This window comes from Bubalus bubalis, chromosome 5 (assembly GCF_019923935.1).
Source record: "Bubalus bubalis isolate 160015118507 breed Murrah chromosome 5, NDDB_SH_1, whole genome shotgun sequence".
NCBI classification, from domain to species: Eukaryota; Metazoa; Chordata; class Mammalia; order Artiodactyla; family Bovidae; genus Bubalus; species Bubalus bubalis.
In genome coordinates, this window is record NC_059161.1 from 42,139,689 (window position 1) to 42,160,096 (window position 20,408).

Consider the following 20,408-nt stretch of genomic DNA (forward strand, 5'->3'; position numbering starts at 1 on the left):
TTGAATCTATTTTCATGCTAGAAAATTAGAATTAAAATACCTGCTCCTTCTAATTATCTAATGCATCACCACGTCCTATGAATTGTATCTTCAAAACATTATGGAGTCCAGGCTAGTACTGTTCAACATGTGGCAGGCCAGTCAATGGAGAGGTGAAGTGTTGGGGCAAGGAATAACGACTTTATTGGGAAAGCAAGCAGACCAGTATTTTTATAGCAGACTAATGTCAATAAGAACCATCTTGTCTGTGTTTTGATGCTAGTTTCTTTTCCAGTACATAGATGGGTGGAGGGGTGAGGAAGTAAAGTGAAAAAGCAGTAAGCTGCTGCAGATATTTCCTGGTTCTGACCATACTCCAGGGGAGATGTGCTAGTCTTTCCTGCAGCTGTTTACAGGTGGGCTTGGTCTGGATGTTTTTTGTGAGCTAAGCAAAGGTGTTTTAGTGTAACACTCAGACATGGCAGCAGGGTTCCCAGAGATGGATCTTAATGTATGTTTTAAGCTATAGGCAATCTTCCTTTTGTGACTAGCTTGCAGTAAAGGCAGAGAGTATAGTCGTCAAGGTAAAAGAAACATCCAATATGGAGTCAGACTTGTTCTTCTCTATTATAAAAAATTTATCTAATGACCAGCATGCACATGAAAAGGTGCTCAACATCACTAACAGAGAAATGCGAATCTAAACTACAGTGAGGGCTTCCCTGGTGGCTCTGGTAAAGAATCTGCCTGCCAATGCAGGAGAACACGGGTTCCATCCCTGATCAAGGAAGATCTCACATGCTGCAGAGCAACTAAGCCCATGTGCCCCAGCTGTTAAACCTCTGCCCTGGAGCCCGGGAGCTGCAACTGCTGAAGCCCTCATGCCCTAGAGCCCATGCTCCCCAAGAGAAGCCACTGCAATGATAAGCCTGAGCACTGAAAACTAAAGAGTAGCCTCCACTCACCACAACTAGAGAAAAGCAACAAAGATCCAGCACAACCAGAAATAAAACAAATAAGTAAATTTTGAAAACAAAAACAAAAACACACAATGAGATATCACCTTACATCCATCAGATTGGCCATTATTAAAAAGTCTACAAATAACAAATGCTGGAGAGTGTGTGGAGAAAAAGGAGCTCTCCTGTACTGTTGGTGAAAGTGTAAATTGGTATAGCCACTATGGAAAACAATATGAAGTTTCCTCAGAAAGCTAAGAAAGCTAAGTTGCCAAGATGGTAAAGAATCTGCCCACAGTGCGGGAGACCTGGGTTTGATCCCTCAGTTGGGAAAATCCCCTGGAGAGGGGGATGGCAACCCACTCCAGTATTCTTGTCTGGAGAATCCCATGGACAGAGAAACCTGGTGGGCTACAGTCTTGGGATTGCACAGAGTTCAACATGATTGAAGTGACTTACTTGAACTTTACTATGATCCAGCATTTCCACTCCTGGGCATATATCCAGACAAAACTATAATTAAAAATGAAACGCACACCCCAGTGTTCATAGCAGCACTATTCACAATAGCCAAGATATAGAAGCAACCTGTCAAAACTAACCTATTGATAGAAGAATGGCTAAAGAAAATGAAATGTTAGACAAATACTATACTGCTTACATGTGGAATCTAAAAATACACAAATTTACAAAACAGAAGCAGATTCACAAACATAGAAAAGAAATTTATGGTTACCACAGGGAATAGGAAAGGGGGAAGGATAAATTAGGAGTATGGGATTCACAGATACACAGTACTATATATAAAACAGAAAAACAGCAAGGGTTTACTGTAAAGCACAGGGAACTGTATTCAGTATCTTGTGATAACCAATAATGGAAAAGAATCTGAAGCTGTACGCCTGAAACTTACACGATATTTTAAATCAACTACAGTTACACTGAAAATAAATAAGATATTAAACATTGTTATTCATTGCTGCTAAGCTGCTAAGTCACTTCAGTCGTGTCCGACTCTGCGACCCCATAGACGGCAGCCCACCAGGCTCCTGTCCCTGGGATTCTCCAGGCAAGAACACTGGAGTGGGTTGCCATTTCCTTCTCCAGTGCATGAAAGTGAAAGTGAAGTCGCTCAGTCGTGTCTGACTCTTCGTGACCCCATGGAGTGCAGCCCAACAGGCTCCTCCGTCCGTGGGATTTTCCAGGCAAGAGTACTGGAGTGGGGTGCCATCGCCTTCTCCGAACACTTACCTAGGCAAAAGCAAATATCCTTCCCATGACCTGTAAGGTCTTGCTTTGTTTGGTTTGTTTGGTTTTACCTCCTGGCCAATTACCTTGCTTACTGATTTCCAGCAGCACTATACCATCTTCTGCCTCAAGGACTTCCTGCCTGCTGGCCTTTGCCTGAGATGCCCTTAATCCTCTAGTCTTTAGCTGGAAAGTTATTACTAATCCTTTACATTTTAGTTTAAATGTCACTTCCTTAGATAGCTTCCCTGATAACATCCCTTCACAGTTTAAATTAGGTCACTCTGTCATTTTCCTTTTATTAGACTGCTCCTTCAAAACTTCTTTCAGTCTATAGTCACATATTTACTTATGATTTGTTTAATTTCTATCTCTCCACTTGACTGTAAGCTCTAAAAGGGCAGGAACTACACCTATTTTGTATATCACTTTATGTATCATTTTCAGGAAGTATGTTCTAGTGTTAATTCATATGAAATGAACAGATTAATTCATTTAATTACCCAGGATTACATATTGCAACTGTAATATCTTGAAGGGTTCACTGCAAAATGCACTGCTAAATTTAAAATAAAAACATTTCATTGAAATTTTCTTTTCCTCTTTTTACCAGTTGGGCAGTTGGTAATATGAGCAAGAAGGGTTTTTTTGGGGCTAAAGTTAATGCAGGTATAGAGGATTGAGTTCTCAGAATTATGTAAATGTTTCTGTATACACTGGCAGAGTTGATTGTCAGAGAGTTACTCCCTTAATTTGCCACATATCTGTAAGGAGCTAAACCCTTGGCAAAAGCTCATTTGAGAGGAAAATAATGTTCAAGGAAGATTTCTAAAGGATAGGTAGTCCTTCCAGACTATCCGGTGCCTCTTACTCATACTTGGCTATTTTGGTCCCTCCTAAAATTACTTTTAGTGACTTATGCCATCAACTAATACAACAGCGTTATAAGAAATGCTCCTCCTGAATTTATCACAGAAATGCAGTGTTCTATATTATTCAGTGCTTTTCTTTGAATGATAACCCACTGTCTTTCGGGGGCTTCAAACTTGAATATCCACCTACCTCCTGGGCATCTCCACTTCTCCAGTATCCCACCATACTCCAACTGTAATCTTTGAAAAAATTAATACTTCTAAAAGATGTGCAGTTCTTACTAAGATGACTAGTGCTCTCCAATCAGTAAATACAACAATTAAATCTCCTCTATTTCCCTCCATCGTGGTTGCTTTTGATACAGTTGATTTTGCTCAGCTTCTGAAGTAGTCTTTTCTCTGATTTTCTGAGACATTGTATTTATCTCCTCTGCAGGACTTTGCTCTGAGCCCTAGTCTCTTCCCTTCTCTCTTTTATGTTTCTCCTTTTCTATTTAACTCTCTGTAGGTTATTTTATTCAATATTTTGGCTTCAAATACTTGTTTTTTAACAAGCTAATGGATTCCTATTTGTATCTCTAAACTTGATTTCTCCCCTAAGCTCTGGGTTCCTATATTGAACTATTTATGTGATATATTTTCATCGTTATTTGTAACAGCAGCTCAAAACTCACATGTCTAAAACAACTCCATCATGCTTTTTTCATTCATTATGCTGAATGAAATGAATGGGCTTTTCCACTGAGTCTTCAGCTGAGGGAGGGGAGGTTGTATTATTTCTTTAATTATGTTGGGGAGAAAAAATTTCCTCTACTCCTTTAGGTTCTTCTGGCTGGTATGAGAATTACGCTGACATGAGACAGATTAACAGAAGAAAATTGAACAAATTTTAATAACACAGATACATGGAGAGACCCAGGAAAACTGAGTAACTCATCAAAATGGCTGAAGCCCTCACATTAAATACCATCTTTAGCTGAAAACCAAACAGGATTGAAGTAGTAGTTTGAGACTTTAACCAGGATAGTGAAGTAGTAGTTTGAGGAGGAAGGCAACTGACATGGAGATGGAAAAGGCAATGTTTGGTAAACAGAGGTTTGCTGGGCCAGGCAGAGACAACGGGACACCAAGTGGGCTCTGATATCTGGGCCCTGCCAAGTCCCCCACCAGCCCAGCCCATGTTTTTTGTAGATGTCTCTGGTGATAGCTAAGTTCCAGGAACAGACCCTTTATCTATTTTTTAAGCAACTAAGGGAGAGGTAAAAACAAAAACTTCCTGAGACTTCTGTTTCTTAAAAATAATCAGCCTAAAATAATCTTCATGCCAAAGAGACCCATTTTGGGTGGCAAACTTTACTTCTCCACAATAATTTAATCATGCTTAATCTCATCTGATAGTCCTATTATTCAGATGTTAAATTTCCTAGATGGGTCCTTACATTTTCTTTGCTTTTGTATTGTCCATCATTTTATTTTTCAGCCCCACTTGCTGTGAGAATTCCTGAATTTTATCTTCCATTCTTTTTTTCCTTACAAACTCCTTGTTCTATTGTTCTTCTTACAATAATATTGTGTTCTTGTTTCACGGGCCCAATACTATCTTTTGTCTCTCAGAGAAGATGGATTATAATTTTTTTTTGAACATGCCTCACAGCGTGTGGGATGTTGGTTCCCTGACCAGGAACTGAACCCAGACCCTCAGCAGTGAGAGTGAGGAATCCTAACCACTGGACTGCCAGGGCATTCCCTGGATTGTAATTCTTTTGATGTTAACTCATGCATTATTTTTATTCCTCCAAGTTCTGTTCTTCTGTGTTTGTTTTGGCCCCTGCCTTCTGTATTAGATGATTTCCTGAAACGTATATTGGCCCTTGTCTTTTGTTCACATTTCAGAGAACAGAACCAAACTGTTAATTTGTGACTTTGTATGCTCGTGCAGGACTTCTCTACTACTGGGATTGATTAGGATGTGATCAGGCTGGGATTTTAGGCACTCTACTTTTTTTTGCTGAGGTTCCCTGAAAGTTAGAATCCAGATATTTTTTGCTAAAGCCATTCCAGAGAAGTGAGTGCCACACTTATGAAGGGCGGGAAGATGGGATCTGGGGCTTCTCCTTCAGAGTACAGACTTTACCTCACCTGGTTTTATCTATTTGCCCCATCCCTGTCCTTTGCCACGCTAGATGCCTTTATGTTAATTTAAGCTATAAAGTTCCTCTACTTTGTTAGTCAGTTGCTTACCTTCCATATGCTTTTTGTGTTTTGTGTGTATGTGTGTTTGTTTTTCTGGTTGCACTGTGCTGCTTGTGGGATCTTAGTTCTCCGACCAGGGATCAAACCAATCCCTGCAGTAGAAGCACAGTCTTAACCACTGGACCACCAGGGAAGTCTTTTCCATATGGTTTTTTTTTTAATGAATAGTTTTTTTAATTTACATCTTTTTTGGGGGGGGGGAGGCTGCCGGATCTTTGTTGCTGTGCGAAGATTTTCTTTAGTTTGGTGAGTGGGGCTACCCTCTAGTTGCAGGGCTCGGGCTTCTCATTCGGGTGCATGGGCTTCAGTAGTTGTGGCTCGTGGCTCTAGAGTTCAGGGTCAGTACTTGTGGCATCTGGGCTTAGTTGCCTGGCTGGATATGGAATCTTTCTGGAACAGGGATTGAACTCATGTCCCTTGCATTGGCAGGCAGATTCTTTAACCACTGGACCACTAGGAAAGGCCCTTCCATATGCTTTTTATTTGCTGAAAATGTGATGACATTGCCCATCTGCTGTTGTCTTTTTTCCCCCTTTACTGTTGTTTTAAAATGATGACATAAAAATTATCACGTGTTCTGCCATGTTTAACCAGAAGTTTTAAAAAGACATTTTTTGTACAACACTCTAGAAAATACTTCAAAATAAGTGTTTCTTTTTTTGGGGGGTATACTTAGTTTAACTAAGTTGCCTTTGAATAGTGGAGATGATAATTTTGAATATGGAAAAATGCTTCTAGTTATGAATGAAAAATTATTTTTCTGGAACAAAATCAAGCTGAGTAAATGTTGATCTTAATCTGTAACTTGGATAGAAGGCATTTTGTATGAGTAGGGGTAAGAAATGTTGGACCTAAAGCAAAGAGACTGCCAGATATTTCTCCAGCAGAGATGACTTTGTTTGGGATCAGTGTGCATGCATATGTGCTAAGTCCCATCAGTCCTGTCTGACTCTTTGAGACCCTGTGGACTGTAGCCCACCAGGTTCCTCTGTCCATGAGATTCTCCAGGCAAGAATATTAAAGTGGGTTGCCATTTCCTTTTCCAGGGGATTTTCCAGACCCAGGGATCAACCATGTCTCTTGTGTCTCCTGCACTGGCCAGCAGATTCTTTACCACTAGCACCACCAGAAACCCAGCAGAAAATGGCAGTTCTGGGTCTGCAACAGTGGTAAGCCATATGAAGGTCCCCACATGGCAAGGGAGGAAGAACATTTTTATAGCGGGGAAAAGGGCAACAGTAAAAGCGAGTCCATGGCTTTTCATTACCAGTCCTTACGGGGGAAGAAAAGTCTTTCTTCTTCCTGTTGAGTTCTGCTATAATCGAAGGACATGAGGGCTCCCTTTCCTGGTTTTCTGACTATATAATTGAAGGTTCTATTTATTATTATTTTATTTATTAATTTTTTATTTTTACATAAATATATGAAGAAGAGAAGGAAATTGGATGTGGACTCAAGTTCCAAAGTGGACTCTGGAGAACAGTCTCAATTACAGAGACATTACAGGTGACTGCCATTCAGAAAGTTTGCCACTGTCCTGCACTTCTCTAACCATCAGAAAATTCTTTACTTCCAAAGAGGATTGATTTGACCAACTTTGTGCTTAAATATTTACAGAAGGACTGAGCATCTGGTAGAGGGAAAATAACTACATACAATTTGGACAAGGGACAAAAAACTCAGTTCTGTCTATCCATCCTTCCATCCATGCATCTATCAATCCATTCACCTATCCATCTTCAGTTGTTTGGTTGCTTGATTCATTTAACAGATACTTATTGAGGTGAGTCCTTTTTTTGGTACCAGACTTGAACTAGATGCTGAGGAAATAATGGAGAGCAAAACAGATATATTCTCTGTCTTTCTGGCACTTACAGTCTAATCAATGTGATAGAGGTTAATTAACTAATAGTTATAAATGTGTAATTACAAATTGTGAGAAGAATTCTGAACTAAAGGCACACAGTACTATGAGGAAAAATAATAGGGGACTTGACTTAACCTGGGAGTCAGGGCATCTCCTCTGATGAAGTGTTTAAATTGAGATATGAAAGAGGAGAAAGAATTGCAGAGGTGAAGAACAGGAGGAGAAAGAGCCAGCTCATATAGCAGTGTGAGGGCCAATTGTATGTTTATTTCCAACTCTGTGTTCAGGTTGGTGGGTTTAAACCAGTCATGGTGGGAGTGCTTATACTGTGAGACTCTGCACACACTACACTTTCTTTAGACATTTGCCAGCATCCCCTTGGGAGAAGGGGAAGGTGATGTATGTACTAACTGTCTACTAGGACTCAGACACTATGCTAAATGCAGGATGTGTTATTTCATTTAGCACTAACAGTAACATTCTGTAGAAGAAATATTTATCCTCATTTCATGAACATAGAGTAGAACTTAGAGAAAAAGAGTGAATTTCCCCAGATTGTTGAGCTAGAAAGTGGTAGTTGTTGTTCACTTGCTAAGTCTTGTCTGACTCTTTCAACCCCATGGACTGTAGTACGCCAGGCTCCTTCCTCCAGTATCTCCCAGAGTTTGCTAAAATTCATGTCCATTGAGTTGGTGGGCATGATCATATATGAGCTCAGGTCTGGCTTTGATGTTCATGTCCTTTTCCTCATATCATGCTGCTCATGACCTGAGCAATAGTAGGTACCAAGAAAGCACTTCCTTACCAGATTTCATTGTGAAAAAGACTTACTTAGATGAGTTCTCATCAATGGCTCACTCACTTGTACAATGTGAAAGTGTGATTTTCAGAAGTTAAAAACATAACCTTTTTTGTTTTTGCAGATGTAAACTGTGAACCCATGTCAAAAATTTAATTATCTCATTAATTGGTGAGGGAATCAGTATGTAAAGCTGGTTCAAAGAGCATTTAAGGAGCTGAGTATTTATAGGCAGTTTAATAAAGAAAGGTTAGAATAAATTACTTAGGTTAGAAACAAACTGATTCATGTTTAGCAGGGCATTAGACCATAGCCCTTGGGATTATCTCTTTTGCTAGAGAGGAATCATTTTATCTTTATTAAACATAAATCTACAAATTAACTTTACATAGTCTGAGTCTCTGATAGTTAATTAGAACATTCAGACTTCTCTTAGAAAATAAAATACCTTGAGAGGATTGCTAAACAATGCTTCAGTGTGACATTGAAAGGACAGGCAGGTATTGTCTTGGCCTTGTTACCTTCTTTTGTGTGATTTTGCTTAAGTGTGAGCAGGAAACTTTTGCTGTATCCTGTGTACCTGTGGTGGTCTAAGTTTTGTGTGGTACAAAGTATGATGACAGGGTTCAGTGCATGCTAGCCCAAAATATGGCACGTAGGCATATTGAATGGGCTTCCCTGGTGGCTCAGGTGGTAAAGAATCCACCTGCAATGCTGGAGACCTGAGTTCAGTCTCTGGGTTAGGAAGATCCCCTGGAGGAAGGCATGGCAACCCACTCCGGTTTTCTTGCCTGGAGAATCCCCATGGACAGAGGAGCCTGGCGGGCTACATTCCATGGGGTTGCAAAGAGTCGGACACGACTGAGCGACTAAGCATATTGAACATCTTAAGCTGAAAGAGTTTGAGACAACAGTAGGAGCAGAAAAGTCACTATGACACTCACCAGTCTCCATGTGAAAGGCACCCTCCCTGTACCAGAAGGAACGAAGACATTCTTATCACCAGAAATACGAAATTTGGGGCTGAGAAATCTTTACAAACAAACCATGTCAAACTAACCCTTGCCTTCCCAGTTACATTTTCACCATTTATTACCCCAGCCCAAACCCCCCTGCCTTGTCAAGTCTTCACAAATGTATTGTTTCTTTGTCTAAAAGGTATGAAAGCATCTTGCTCTGGTCACTTCTTTGGATTTTCATTCTTCATTCTTTTGCTCTTTCTCCATCTTTCAGACTTATTGTTTGGAATCACAGAAGCAAATCAACTTCATTATTTATATCATGTTTCATTTTCAATAAGGAAATTTCTTAGTTTGTCTTTACATCTTATACATTCATACTGAGTCTTAAATGATTTTTAGCTGCTTTCAGAAACCAAATTTCCTCTCAAAAGATGATTCAGGCTAGGAATTCCCTGGTGGTGTAGTGGTTAGGACTCATTGCTTTCACCGACAGGGCAGGGTTTGATCTCTAGTCAGGGAACTAAGATCCCACAAGTTGTGCACTACAACCAAAACAAAATAATCTCCCCTCCTCCCTCACACACACACAAAAAGATTTAGGCTTTAGTACAGTTCAGGCTGTAATTCAACATGTTCCTTCCGAACCACTGATGGAGAGACTGGGCGCCCTCTGCTGATTGGCCCCAGAAAACTGTACTGTAGTTGACTGGTTTTCTGTCTTTCAAGTTAGTGGTGTTCTTAAAGGTTATTGGGAGTGATTTATTTCTCCCACATGACTCTAAAGAGCTGACTTTTCCTGTCTTCCTTCTTGGTTACTCCTCTTCTCTGCTTTTGTCTGCTGCCAGTGAACCATTACATCTGGTTATTTGCCAACTGTTCACTTGCCAGGTTCCTGAAAGTTAACTGAAGGTGGCTGAGGGAGGCCGGATTGCCTGGGATGGGTAAAGTGAGGTCAACTGAGTGCAGTGGATTGTGTGAGTGTGAATATAGTTCCATTTCTGTCCTACAGAGTGAATGGTAGGTGCTCTGATTACTACCTGCCTGGAGACTCAGTGTTGACTTGAAGAGCTAGCATGAGCTCAACGTGGAGAGGGTGTTAGAACTTATATGCATAAGGGTAGTCCAAGAAAAGGTTTTGGGGCTTATTTCCTCTTATGTTGTTATATGTATGTACTGTTATTAAACTAGAAAATGCAATCTCTGAAGCTTAGTCCTTTTAAAAAAGAGACTTCCCCTACACTTGAAAATTTTCTTTTGGGGGAGATAAATCTTCAGAAATTGTATAACAGAAGTACCTTATTGTAATGCTGAGCTTTGAGCACATTTTATTGTTGAACAAGAGACTTTTTTTACAGCTGGCTTATTTTGATTTCCTTGAAAGAATTTAGGAAATGTGGTTTGCCTCCTAATGCTTTTTTAATATTGTCAATTTCATTTAAATTACACTTTTATGTTTAAAAATATGAATTATATGATAAGTGATAAAGATTAAAATTACTTTAATAATATTTCTAAATGTTATGGGACTATGAATCACCCTTGGGACCTGTGTTTCATTGTCAATCGAGGAGGTGGATGGACCCCTAGCTGCTGCTCTGAGGGTCATCTTAGGTCTTTACAATTTCTCCTGTCCTTTCACTGACCCTACCCAGGACTGTACTGTGCAGCAGATCACTTCTCCATTGTCGAGGGCTTTATAGTTAATAGATATTGTTTAAGAATCATTAGGACCAGGTGGCCTCTATGCTCTGACAGTCTCCAAACAATGAGGAAAACCTTCCTTGACGTACTCTGGTACTCATGAGACTAGTTAACTTGTTCAAAAATCTTAGGAATGCATGACCTGTTTCCAAGGACATATGCTCATAGCCTAGGTAAACTGTAAAATTGTTCCAAGACCCCTTGGTGGTATGGAGTGCGGCTGTGAACGCTTCAGGATCATTGTCTGCTTGATCCAGATCCTACCCGGTGAGTAAGCTGCCTTGTAATATGTGATCCAGTGAGTACCCGGAGCTGTCCACCTCATTTTTCAGTCTCAGGATACCTTCTCGGTTTGGTGGGCACTTTTTGTTCCTTCCATCCTCCAACAACACTGCTCCTATTGGTCAGTTTTAGTTGGTTTTGAAGATCTGGAATTAGGTGCTTCTTTGACCAGGGCTTGTTGTCAGTAAAACCCTATAGACACAATCAACAAGTTATGTCAGGAGGTCCACTCCTAATGATGGAGAGTAATTCTTCCTTTGGTATTACTGGCTTGCTGCATCCTGGAAGGTCTGTCTGAAAAGCATGTGAGTGGTGCCACGGCGATGGCAGCAATGGTGGTAGCAATAGACTCAGGTCTTGGGGGGAGAGGGGAACACAGGGACACAAGAGTGATCCTAGTTGGAAGGTCCTACCAGGTGATCCACCGACAGCAGAGGCCATACTCTCTGATTAGGCAACAGGGAATACAGCCAGGCTGTAGTTTTCAAATCCTTTAATTCAGAGAATTAAAAATGTCCTCAAACTCTTCAGCTGTTAATAGTTAATTTATTATGTAAGTAACATCCTATATTGTCTCACTTCATGTTTACTTTCGAGGTAGGTGATATTCTTGTCGCCTCATTTTCCAGATGAGGACACTTGAGGCTCACAGAGGCTAAGTAACTTGATCAAAGCTTCACAGTTAATGGCAGAGCTGGGATTATAATCCAGGTTGAATTCTAGAGTTAGCGCTTTCCATCAGTACCCCTGGCTCCCAGTTGCTGATCAGTTGTATACATTCTGACTGCCACATGGATTGTCTTATAAAATTAGATGTTGGTGGACGGTCCTTGTTCATTTGCAGAGCTGAAGTAGTCTGAAGTAATTTATCAAGTTGGCAGAAGAAAAGAATGTGGGTGGAAGAGAGACAAGGAATGTCAGCCAGTGAAGCCACTGTTTAGTCATCAAATATTTATTTTGCAGTATTTTTATCAGGCAGTGTTTTAGCTGAACAAGATGATGGTTCCTCTCAAAAAACCCACCATTTATTTGGAGATGGACACAAAAAGAAAATTACATTAATGTTATAGTAAGAACAGAACAATGATGTAGTATGGGAGATGGCAGTCATGAAAAGTGAAAGAAAGTGAAAGTGTTAGTTACTCAGTCATGTGCAACTCTTCTGCAACCCCATGATCTGTAGCCCACCAGGTTCCTCTGTCCATGGAATTCTCCAGGCAAGTATACCGGAGTGAGTTGCCATGCCCTTCTCCTGGGAATCTTCCCAATCCAGGAATTGAACCTGGATCTCCTGCATTGTGAGCAGATTCTTCACCATCTGAGCCACCAGGGAAGCCCAGTCATTATGTAGTGGCAATCAGCTCTGCTCTGGGGACTCAGAGAAGGCTTCACAAAGGGAGATAATCAAGCTTGCCCTAGAAAGACAGGTGTGAATTTAAGTAGCTGGAAAAGGCAACAGCTTATGCCAAAGTGAGGAGGTATGAGTGCTAGATGGTAGGATTTTGAAGAGGAGGGGTAGCTACAGCCCAGGATTCTGGTGACCTGGGCAAATGGACTCAGATCAGGAAGAGTCTTCTCTTCAGGGCTAAGGAATTTATTATCTCTAATCCAGGGAGACACTTTGAAGGATTTTTAAACTGGAAAGCAACATGTCTGCTCTGGATCCTTTCTGGTTGTCCTTCCACATACACTCTCCATCACCTTTGCTCTGCCCGGTGGCCTAGGAGGCTGACCTCCACAGGAAACATCAGTTGGTGTATCGTATCCTAGGATTGCCATAGCAAAGTGGGTGGCTTATTCTTTCACAGTTCTGGAGGCTAGGATTCTGGAAATGTTGTTGGCAGGGCTTTTTTTCCTCTGTGGATTTTGAGAGAGAATCTGTTCTGTGTCTCTTTGAGTGTTTGCTTGCTTGGTGATCCTTAGTTTGTAGATGCATCATTCCAACTTCTGCCTGTCTTCACATGGTATTCTCTACTGTGACTGTGTCTCTGTGTCTTATCCTCTCTCTCTCTATAAAAAATTTATTTGGCTGCACTGAGTCTTAGTTGCAGTATGTGAGATCTTCAGTTGAGGCATATGGAATCTAATTCCCTGACCAGGGATCGAACCTGGGCCCCCTGCATTGGGAGCCTGGAGTCTTAGTCACCACACTGCCAGGAAGTAGCTTTATCCTCTTTTTATAAGGATCCTCTTTTTATATTGAATCTAGCTCACCCTATTTCAGTATGATCTCAACTTATGTACATTTGTAAAGATCTTATTTCCAACTTATGTACATTTGCAATGGCAACCCACTCCAGTATTCTTGCCTGGAAAATCCCATGGATGGAGGAACCTGGTAGGCTACAGTCCATGGGGTTGCAAAGAGTCGGACATGACTGAGCAACTTCACTTTCTTCCTTTTACTTTCTATTTCAAGTAAGTTACCTCTGGCACCATTCACAGGTACCAGAGGTTAGAACTTGACTATATTTTGGGGGAAATGAATGCAATTAAATCCACAATAGTCAGTAACCTTGGCCTTCTGAATTTTGGTTGGGTTAGGCCACTGAGAAGCATGGGCAGAAGATCAGAGGGAGGGAAGAACATAAGAGCAGGCAGTGAATTTCCCTAGCTCTGTACTTTTGGGGTCACCATGGACTGCCTTCAGTGGTGAGCTGGGGATCACAGCTCTTAAGAGGTGGTCCTCTCCACATAATCTCACTCTCTTATTCATATTTGTTCTCCCTTTGCCTCGTTAGAAAAACTATGGATGGTAAAAGCATCTCATGGTTACTAGTCTGGGAGTATTTCATTCTACTTATGATTTCCCAAACTCTGCTCAAACCATTGGACATAATCTTTATATTAAAGTTTCCACAAATTACCTAATTTGAGTTCTGTCTTGTCTCTACCAAGATCTTGATGGAAACAATGACAGTATTTTTTATTTTAGAACAACTGCTTAAGCAAAGGAGGCAAGAAAGGAGGTGCTGAGACTTGAGAGGAAGATAGAACAATAAATCAGGTAAGAGATGATTAGACCTAAACTTGGATGATAAGAGCTATGATGGAGAGGAGAGGGGAAAAACACAAGATACTTGGGAACAGAATTAATATGACTGGGGACAATCCTCATAACCCATCAGGTTTATCCTCACCAAATACTTATTAATTAAGGGGATAACCTGTCCTGTAGTTTTTCTGGCACCAATTTCAAAAAAATTGAAGATTTGTAGATCAGTAGAAGGGAAGCAAGCAGTAGAGGTGCCCCCCAGGCTTTCAAATAATGTTTGAAGGCAGGTTTGAAGGAACCAGGAGTGGTTCGAGTTTTTAAGGGTTTCAGTGTCCTGTCCCACTGGGTCAAGATGGCATTTCGGGCTCCATCCCATTTCCCGGGGCCCATTAGGCGATACTGGTAAGGAGTACATGGTCCAAAGAAAACTTCCCATGCTAGTCTGGGATCCTTGATGAACAGGAGTGGGATGTTGGGCTTTACGCCTATGAAGGAAGCGAGGTCATCCAGGTAGGAAATGTAGTCAACTTTGTCTACACCGGGATCTTTCATCAAACCCCTGAGAGGGAAGAAGATGGATCACTTGATTTTCAAGTTATGAGTTTCCCCACCTCCCACCATTTTGTTTCTTTCTGTTGGCATCAAACCAAGTTTGGAATGTTTTCCTATGTTGGGGAGAAAAAATAAAAGGAGTTTATTTGCATAGGGTATTTGTGAATGTAATTAATTTTGTTAAAGGAGATGGCAGAAGAAGAAGATGCGAAGAGGAGCTTTAAACAATGTTTCAGGTTCTTGAATTTGATATGAGGGTAAAATCAGATCAGTCCAGATACCACAGTTATTGAACAAATAAACATGATCAGAAAGCATCACATATATAAACACCTGAATTATTTTTATTGATGCTAATTGTGAGTTGAGAGGATCATACTTGGTATAGCAGAACTGAACATGACACAGATGTGAGTACAGTTGACCCCTGAACAATGAGGGTGTTAAGGGTATCAATCCCCCATATAGTTGAAAATCTAAGTGAAACTTGATTCCCCTCAAACCTAACTACTAATAAATTATTAGTAAACTAAAGGCCATACTGATAGCATAAACAGGTTAACACATATTGTGTATGTTATGTGATCCTATGCTGTATTCTTAAAGTGAGAAAATTAATAAAATCATAAGGAAGAGAAAATTTATTTACAGTACCGTACTATACTCATCAATACCATAAGTTTATGTTGTCTGTTTATAAGATGAATCATCTATCGGTACCTACATCAATATTGTCTTATATGATACAAAACACTGTAGATGTTATTTGTATTCCTAACACTGGACATCAAAAATGAAAAGATAATGTGAAGAAGAAATTCATATTTATTTACAAGTATAATGAATCATACATTGATAATGAAGAAACAGTAGCAATATGATTGTTTCTTGGAAGCCTAGCCTACATAATAATGAATAATCATTATAAAATTTTTATGGTATATGGTATTATAGTCATATTCATAGTACAGTATTGGAAACATTAAAAAAAAACCCACTTACCTGTGATAATGGACTGTTTCTTCAAATATGAAAGAAAGAGGCATATTGTATAGTAATATAATTCTTTGAAAGAAAAGTTAGAAACCAATAAGAAAGCTAACACATTATTAATTTTATATTACTGTACATGTCACTCACCTTATGCCTATGTAAGGGTGGGCTATCCACTTCCTACAAGTCTTACACATGAAGTTCTATATGATAAATACTTAAGCAGTGATGACGATGATGACACAAAAACTTCTCATTCAGTTCTTGCTGTGCAGGTTTTAGATTTTCACATTAAGACACATACACAACAGATATATCTATTAACATTGGGGCATGATGATTATTTACTATTCATTAAGAGGAAGTGGATCACCATAAAGGTCTTTATCCTTGTCGTCTTCGCATTGAGTTGGCTGAGGGGGAGGAAGATAAGGGGTTGATCTTGCTGTCTCAGGGTGGCAGAGGGGAAAGAGGTGAGGAGGTGGAAGGGGAGGCTGCAGAGACAGGCACATGTGGTGTGACTTTACGGAAATACTTGTGTAACTTTATAGCTGCTGCTGCTGCTGGTAAGTCACTTCAGTCGTGTTTGACTCTGTGCGACCCCATAGACGGCAGCCCACGAGGCTCCCCCATCCCTGGGATTCTCCAGGCAAGAACACTGGAGTGGGTTGCCATTTCCTTCTCCAACACATGAAAGTGAAAAGTGAAAGTGAAGTCGCTCAGTCGTGTCTGACTCTTAGCGGCCCCATGGACTGCAGCCCACCAGGCTCCTCCGTCCATGGGATTTTCCAGGCAAGAGTACTGGAGTGGGGTGCCATTGCCTTCTCCAACTTTATGGCAATACACTGTAATTTCTGTCTGACTTTTTTGCTTTTTCACTTCTCTTAAAAATGTTTCTATATGATACCAATTTTTCTTCCATCATTTGCTGTAGTTTCATTGCCTGTATCATAGAAGGGTCTATGCTGTAAAAGAAGTCAAAATCAGTCTTAAATAACTGGAATCCTTTTGCCAGATTGTCTGATGTCAATTTGCTTTCTAGCACTGCTTCTCCTATGTCTTCTTCCTCAGCCTCTTGCCCTGGTTTGGAAGCACTCATCCCCCTATCAAATTGTCTTCTGTTAATTCCTCTGGTGGGGGGTCTATTAGCTCTCAAATTTCTCTAAAATCCTTATCTTGAACTCCGGAGTTGGTGATGGACAGGGAGGCCTGGCGTGCTGCAATTCATGGGGTCGCAAAGAGTCGGACACGACTGAGTGACTGAACTGAACTGAACTGAACTGAAACCCTTCACTCCCACCTTCCCCCCCCCAACCCCATATCTACAATCTGTTTCATGATTTCCTTGACTGGCTTTGTTGTAAACCCTGCAAAGTCACACACAACATCTGGACGTAGTTTTCTCCAGCAGGAATTTATTGTTTCAGGCTTGGTGGCTTTTATAGCTTTTTCTATAACAACGATGGCATCTTCAAAGGTGTAATCCTTCCAGGCTTTCATGATATTTTCTCTATTGGGATTTTCTTCCATAGCACTGACAATCATTTCCATAGAGCACTTCAGATGCTTTGTGTTCTGGGTGGCCAGGGGATTATCCAATATCAAAAGAACTTTTAAAGACAGTCACTTATTGGCAAGGTACTTTCTGATTTTAGGGACAGAGCAGTGAAGGAACTAATCCAGAAAAAGGGTTGTCCTTGTCCACGCCTTCTTGTTGTACAATGAAAATATGGGTAGCTGGTATTTATCTTTTCCCTTCAAGGCTGGGGGGTTAGCAGTTTTACAGTTAAGGGCAGTCCTGACTGTGAACCCATCCCCTAGAGAAAGTAATGGCAACCTACTCCAGTATTCTTGTCTGGAGAATTCCATGGATAGAGGAGCCTGGCAGGCATGTTCAGACATGACTGAACAACTATCATGACCATAAACCCGACTGCATTTACACATGAATGGAGAGTTAGCCTATGCTTTCCTGCCTTAAATTCTCATGCTCAGTTTTCCTCTTTAATAATAAATGTCCTTTGTGGCATTCTGCTATCTACCATCTCCAGGATAGGGCACTTTTGTCTGCATTAAACACCGTTTCAGGCAGATATCCTTTTTCTCCAGTGAGTGTGTTAACGGCATCTTGAAACTCTGTCTGCTTCCTCTTGGTCAACAGAAGCTGCTCCTCCTGTTATCTTGACTTTTCTTTAAAGACCCTGCTTTCTAAAATCAAGAAACCATCCTTCTCTATCATTAAACACTTCTGCACGTTTCTTTTGTTTTCAGTTGTCATATAATGACTTCACTATTTTTCAAATCTATAAAAGTCTATAAGTATGCCTTTCTTATAGTAATCCTGCACACACATAAAAGCTGCATTTTCAACACAAGATGAAAAAGTATTTCACAAAAAGTGCAAGGGTTTCATGCCTGCTGGCACAGGTACAGTGATGGCTTCACAAATTTTCTTTTTATAATGGTCCTTATGCTGAATTCATTTATTGTGAAATGACAGGCAACTGCAGCTGCAGACCTCAGTCTACGGTACATGTCAAGCAATTCAACTTTTTCTTGTAAATTCGGGACTTTTTTCTGCTTCTTGGGAGCACTTCCAGCATCACTAGTGGCACTCTAATGGGTCCCGTGTTGTGATTCAAGGTTTACATTATTGCACTAATCACAATGGAAAATACATGAGGAATGTGAGAGATCACTTTTTACTGTGATATGAAATTTGCTGGAGAGATGAACTGTTCATGCAGGGATGATTAGTGTCATATGACATATTAAGCAGCTATGTGAAACACCTGAGCTCATCACAATAGCAAAGGAAGGTAGCTATGAAATTACTGCAGTAGTGTACAGTTAATTTTATGCTGTTATGATTTAACACTGCATCTTTACACTGTTTGGGCTTCCCATGTGGCTCAGTGGTAAAGAGTCTGCCTGCCAATGCAGAAAACACGGGTTTGACCCCTGGGTTGAGAAGATCCTCTAGAAGAGGAAATGACAACCCACTCCAGTATTCTTGCTGGGATAATCCCATGGACAGAGGAGCCTGGAGGGATGCAGTCTATAGGGTCACAAAGAGTCCGACACGACTGAGTGACTGAGCACACATGCATGCTTTACACTTGTTTATATTTCTCTTGCTTGTGAATGGCCCAACGTATGATCTGTGTTTATGTGTGCAAGTTTTGATACATTTTAAATTTCATAATAGATTTTTGTATATTTGATGGCAGTAAATGATAAAATAGACTAATATCTACCTATATTTTGCACATTCATGACATATCTAACTTCTCTTAATATTTTCAATATTTCTAGGCTTTGTGATTTATCTGCAAATTGTCACAAACCTCTCTCAATTTTTCCAATATATTAAAAAAAATCTGCGTATAAGTGGACCCATGCAGTTCAAACCTGTATCGTTCAAGGGTCAAATGTATAGTGTATAGGAAGTTTCTATCCCTGTCTATTGCTGTTATTAATAAATTTTCATGATGTGCCAATGTCATTCTTTCACTTATTCATTCATTCCTTCAATCAGTCAATCAATCTTAAGTGTCTGTCACATAACAGGCATTATCCTAGGTGTTGGGAGTCCAACAGTGAGTAAAACCAAGTCTTTGCTGTCAAGGAACTTACATTCCAACAGGGCAGAACAGCAGGCTGTGAAAACCCAGCCAGGGACTTTCCTGCTGGTCAGTGGTTAAGAGTCAGTTCTCCCACTATAGGGGGCACGGGTTCTATTCCTGCTCAGGTAACTAAGATCCTGTATGCCACTTGGCATAGTGAAAAACAAAGCAACAACAAAACCCCAGCCAAACTATAGAATATATCAAGTAGTAAGAGGAATTATGAAGACATATAAAGAAGGGTAAAGGGGAAAGACAATGATGAGACTGGGTGGGTTGCTATTTCATGCAGTGTTCTCAGAGAAGGCTTCTCTCTTATGAGGGGATATTTGAACAGAGCGAGCCAACAGGTATGGGGTAGGGGGCAGAACATTCCAGGCAGAGGAGACAGTAAGTGCAAAGGTTCTGAGGCATGCCTGAAGTCCAGGGATCTGGAGTGACTGGAGCAGTTTGGGTAAGGTGGGAGAACAGGAAACAATGAGGGCATAGAGAGCTGTTGCCTGGATGGGTGCAGAGCTGCAGGGAAGTTTTTTGGAGTGAAATGGGAAGCAGAGGGTTTTCAACAGAAGAGCAATGTGGCATTGGTCACTCGTATGTGGAGTCAAGAGTAGACCATAGAAGAGAAGAGGAGGCACAGAGACCAGGTAAGAGGTGACAGCAAGTGTCCTGGTGAGAGACCACAGTGGCCTGTTCTGGGGTGGTTAGCAGCCAGGGTGGTGAGAGGGGTCTGGATTCTGAATTTATCTGAAGGTAAGGGTTAACAGTATTTGCTGAAGATGTGAAAGAAAAAGAGGAGAAAAGGTCACTCCAAGGTTTTTGACTGTTCAACTGGAATAAGTAGCCATCGACCGAGATGGGGAAAGTCTCAGAGTAGCCCATGTGCAGGTGGAAGTTGAGGGTTAGTTTCTAGACATGTTAAATTGGAGTTACCGGGACTTCCCTGGTGGTCCAGTGGTTAAGAATCCGCCTTGCAAAACAGGGGACATGGGTTCAATCCCTGGTCAGGGAACTAAGATACCACAAGTCACAGAGCAACAAAGCCCACGTGCCACAGCGAAAGATCTCATATGATGCAATGAAGATCCTGTGTGCCACAATGAAGACCTGAGGCAGCTAAATACATAAATAAAATGTTTTTAAAAAATTTTGAGATACCTATTACCTATCTGAGTGGAGATACCTAGAGGGAGTTGGTTTAGGATTTGGAGTTCCAAGGAGAGATCTGGGTTAGAGATCCAAGTTTGGGAGCCATGAGTACATGATGTCATTTAAAGCCACAGGCCTGGTGAGGTCACCCACTAGTGTTAACAGAAGTAAGAA

At 40.7% G+C, this 20,408-nt stretch overlaps 1 protein-coding gene across 3 annotated transcripts in view; it reads right to left on the reverse strand.

Annotated features, from left to right (window-relative positions):
* FMO4 (flavin containing dimethylaniline monoxygenase 4) overlaps window positions 1–20,408 on the reverse strand; it is a 54,637-nt gene that overhangs the window by 2,902 nt on the left and 31,327 nt on the right. Inside the window, exon 9 of one of the 3 annotated variants that reach the window (XM_045165735.1) lies at window positions 2,104–11,114. The exons of 1 other annotated variant lie outside the window; for it this stretch is intronic. In XM_045165735.1, the coding sequence (XP_045021670.1) occupies window positions 11,075–11,114 (40 nt within the window). In that variant the 3' untranslated portion in view covers window positions 2,104–11,074. Of the gene's footprint in view, window positions 1–2,103; window positions 11,115–11,853; window positions 14,477–20,408 lie in introns of those variants that run through there. One more of the 3 variants, XM_045165734.1, reaches the window with a different exon arrangement.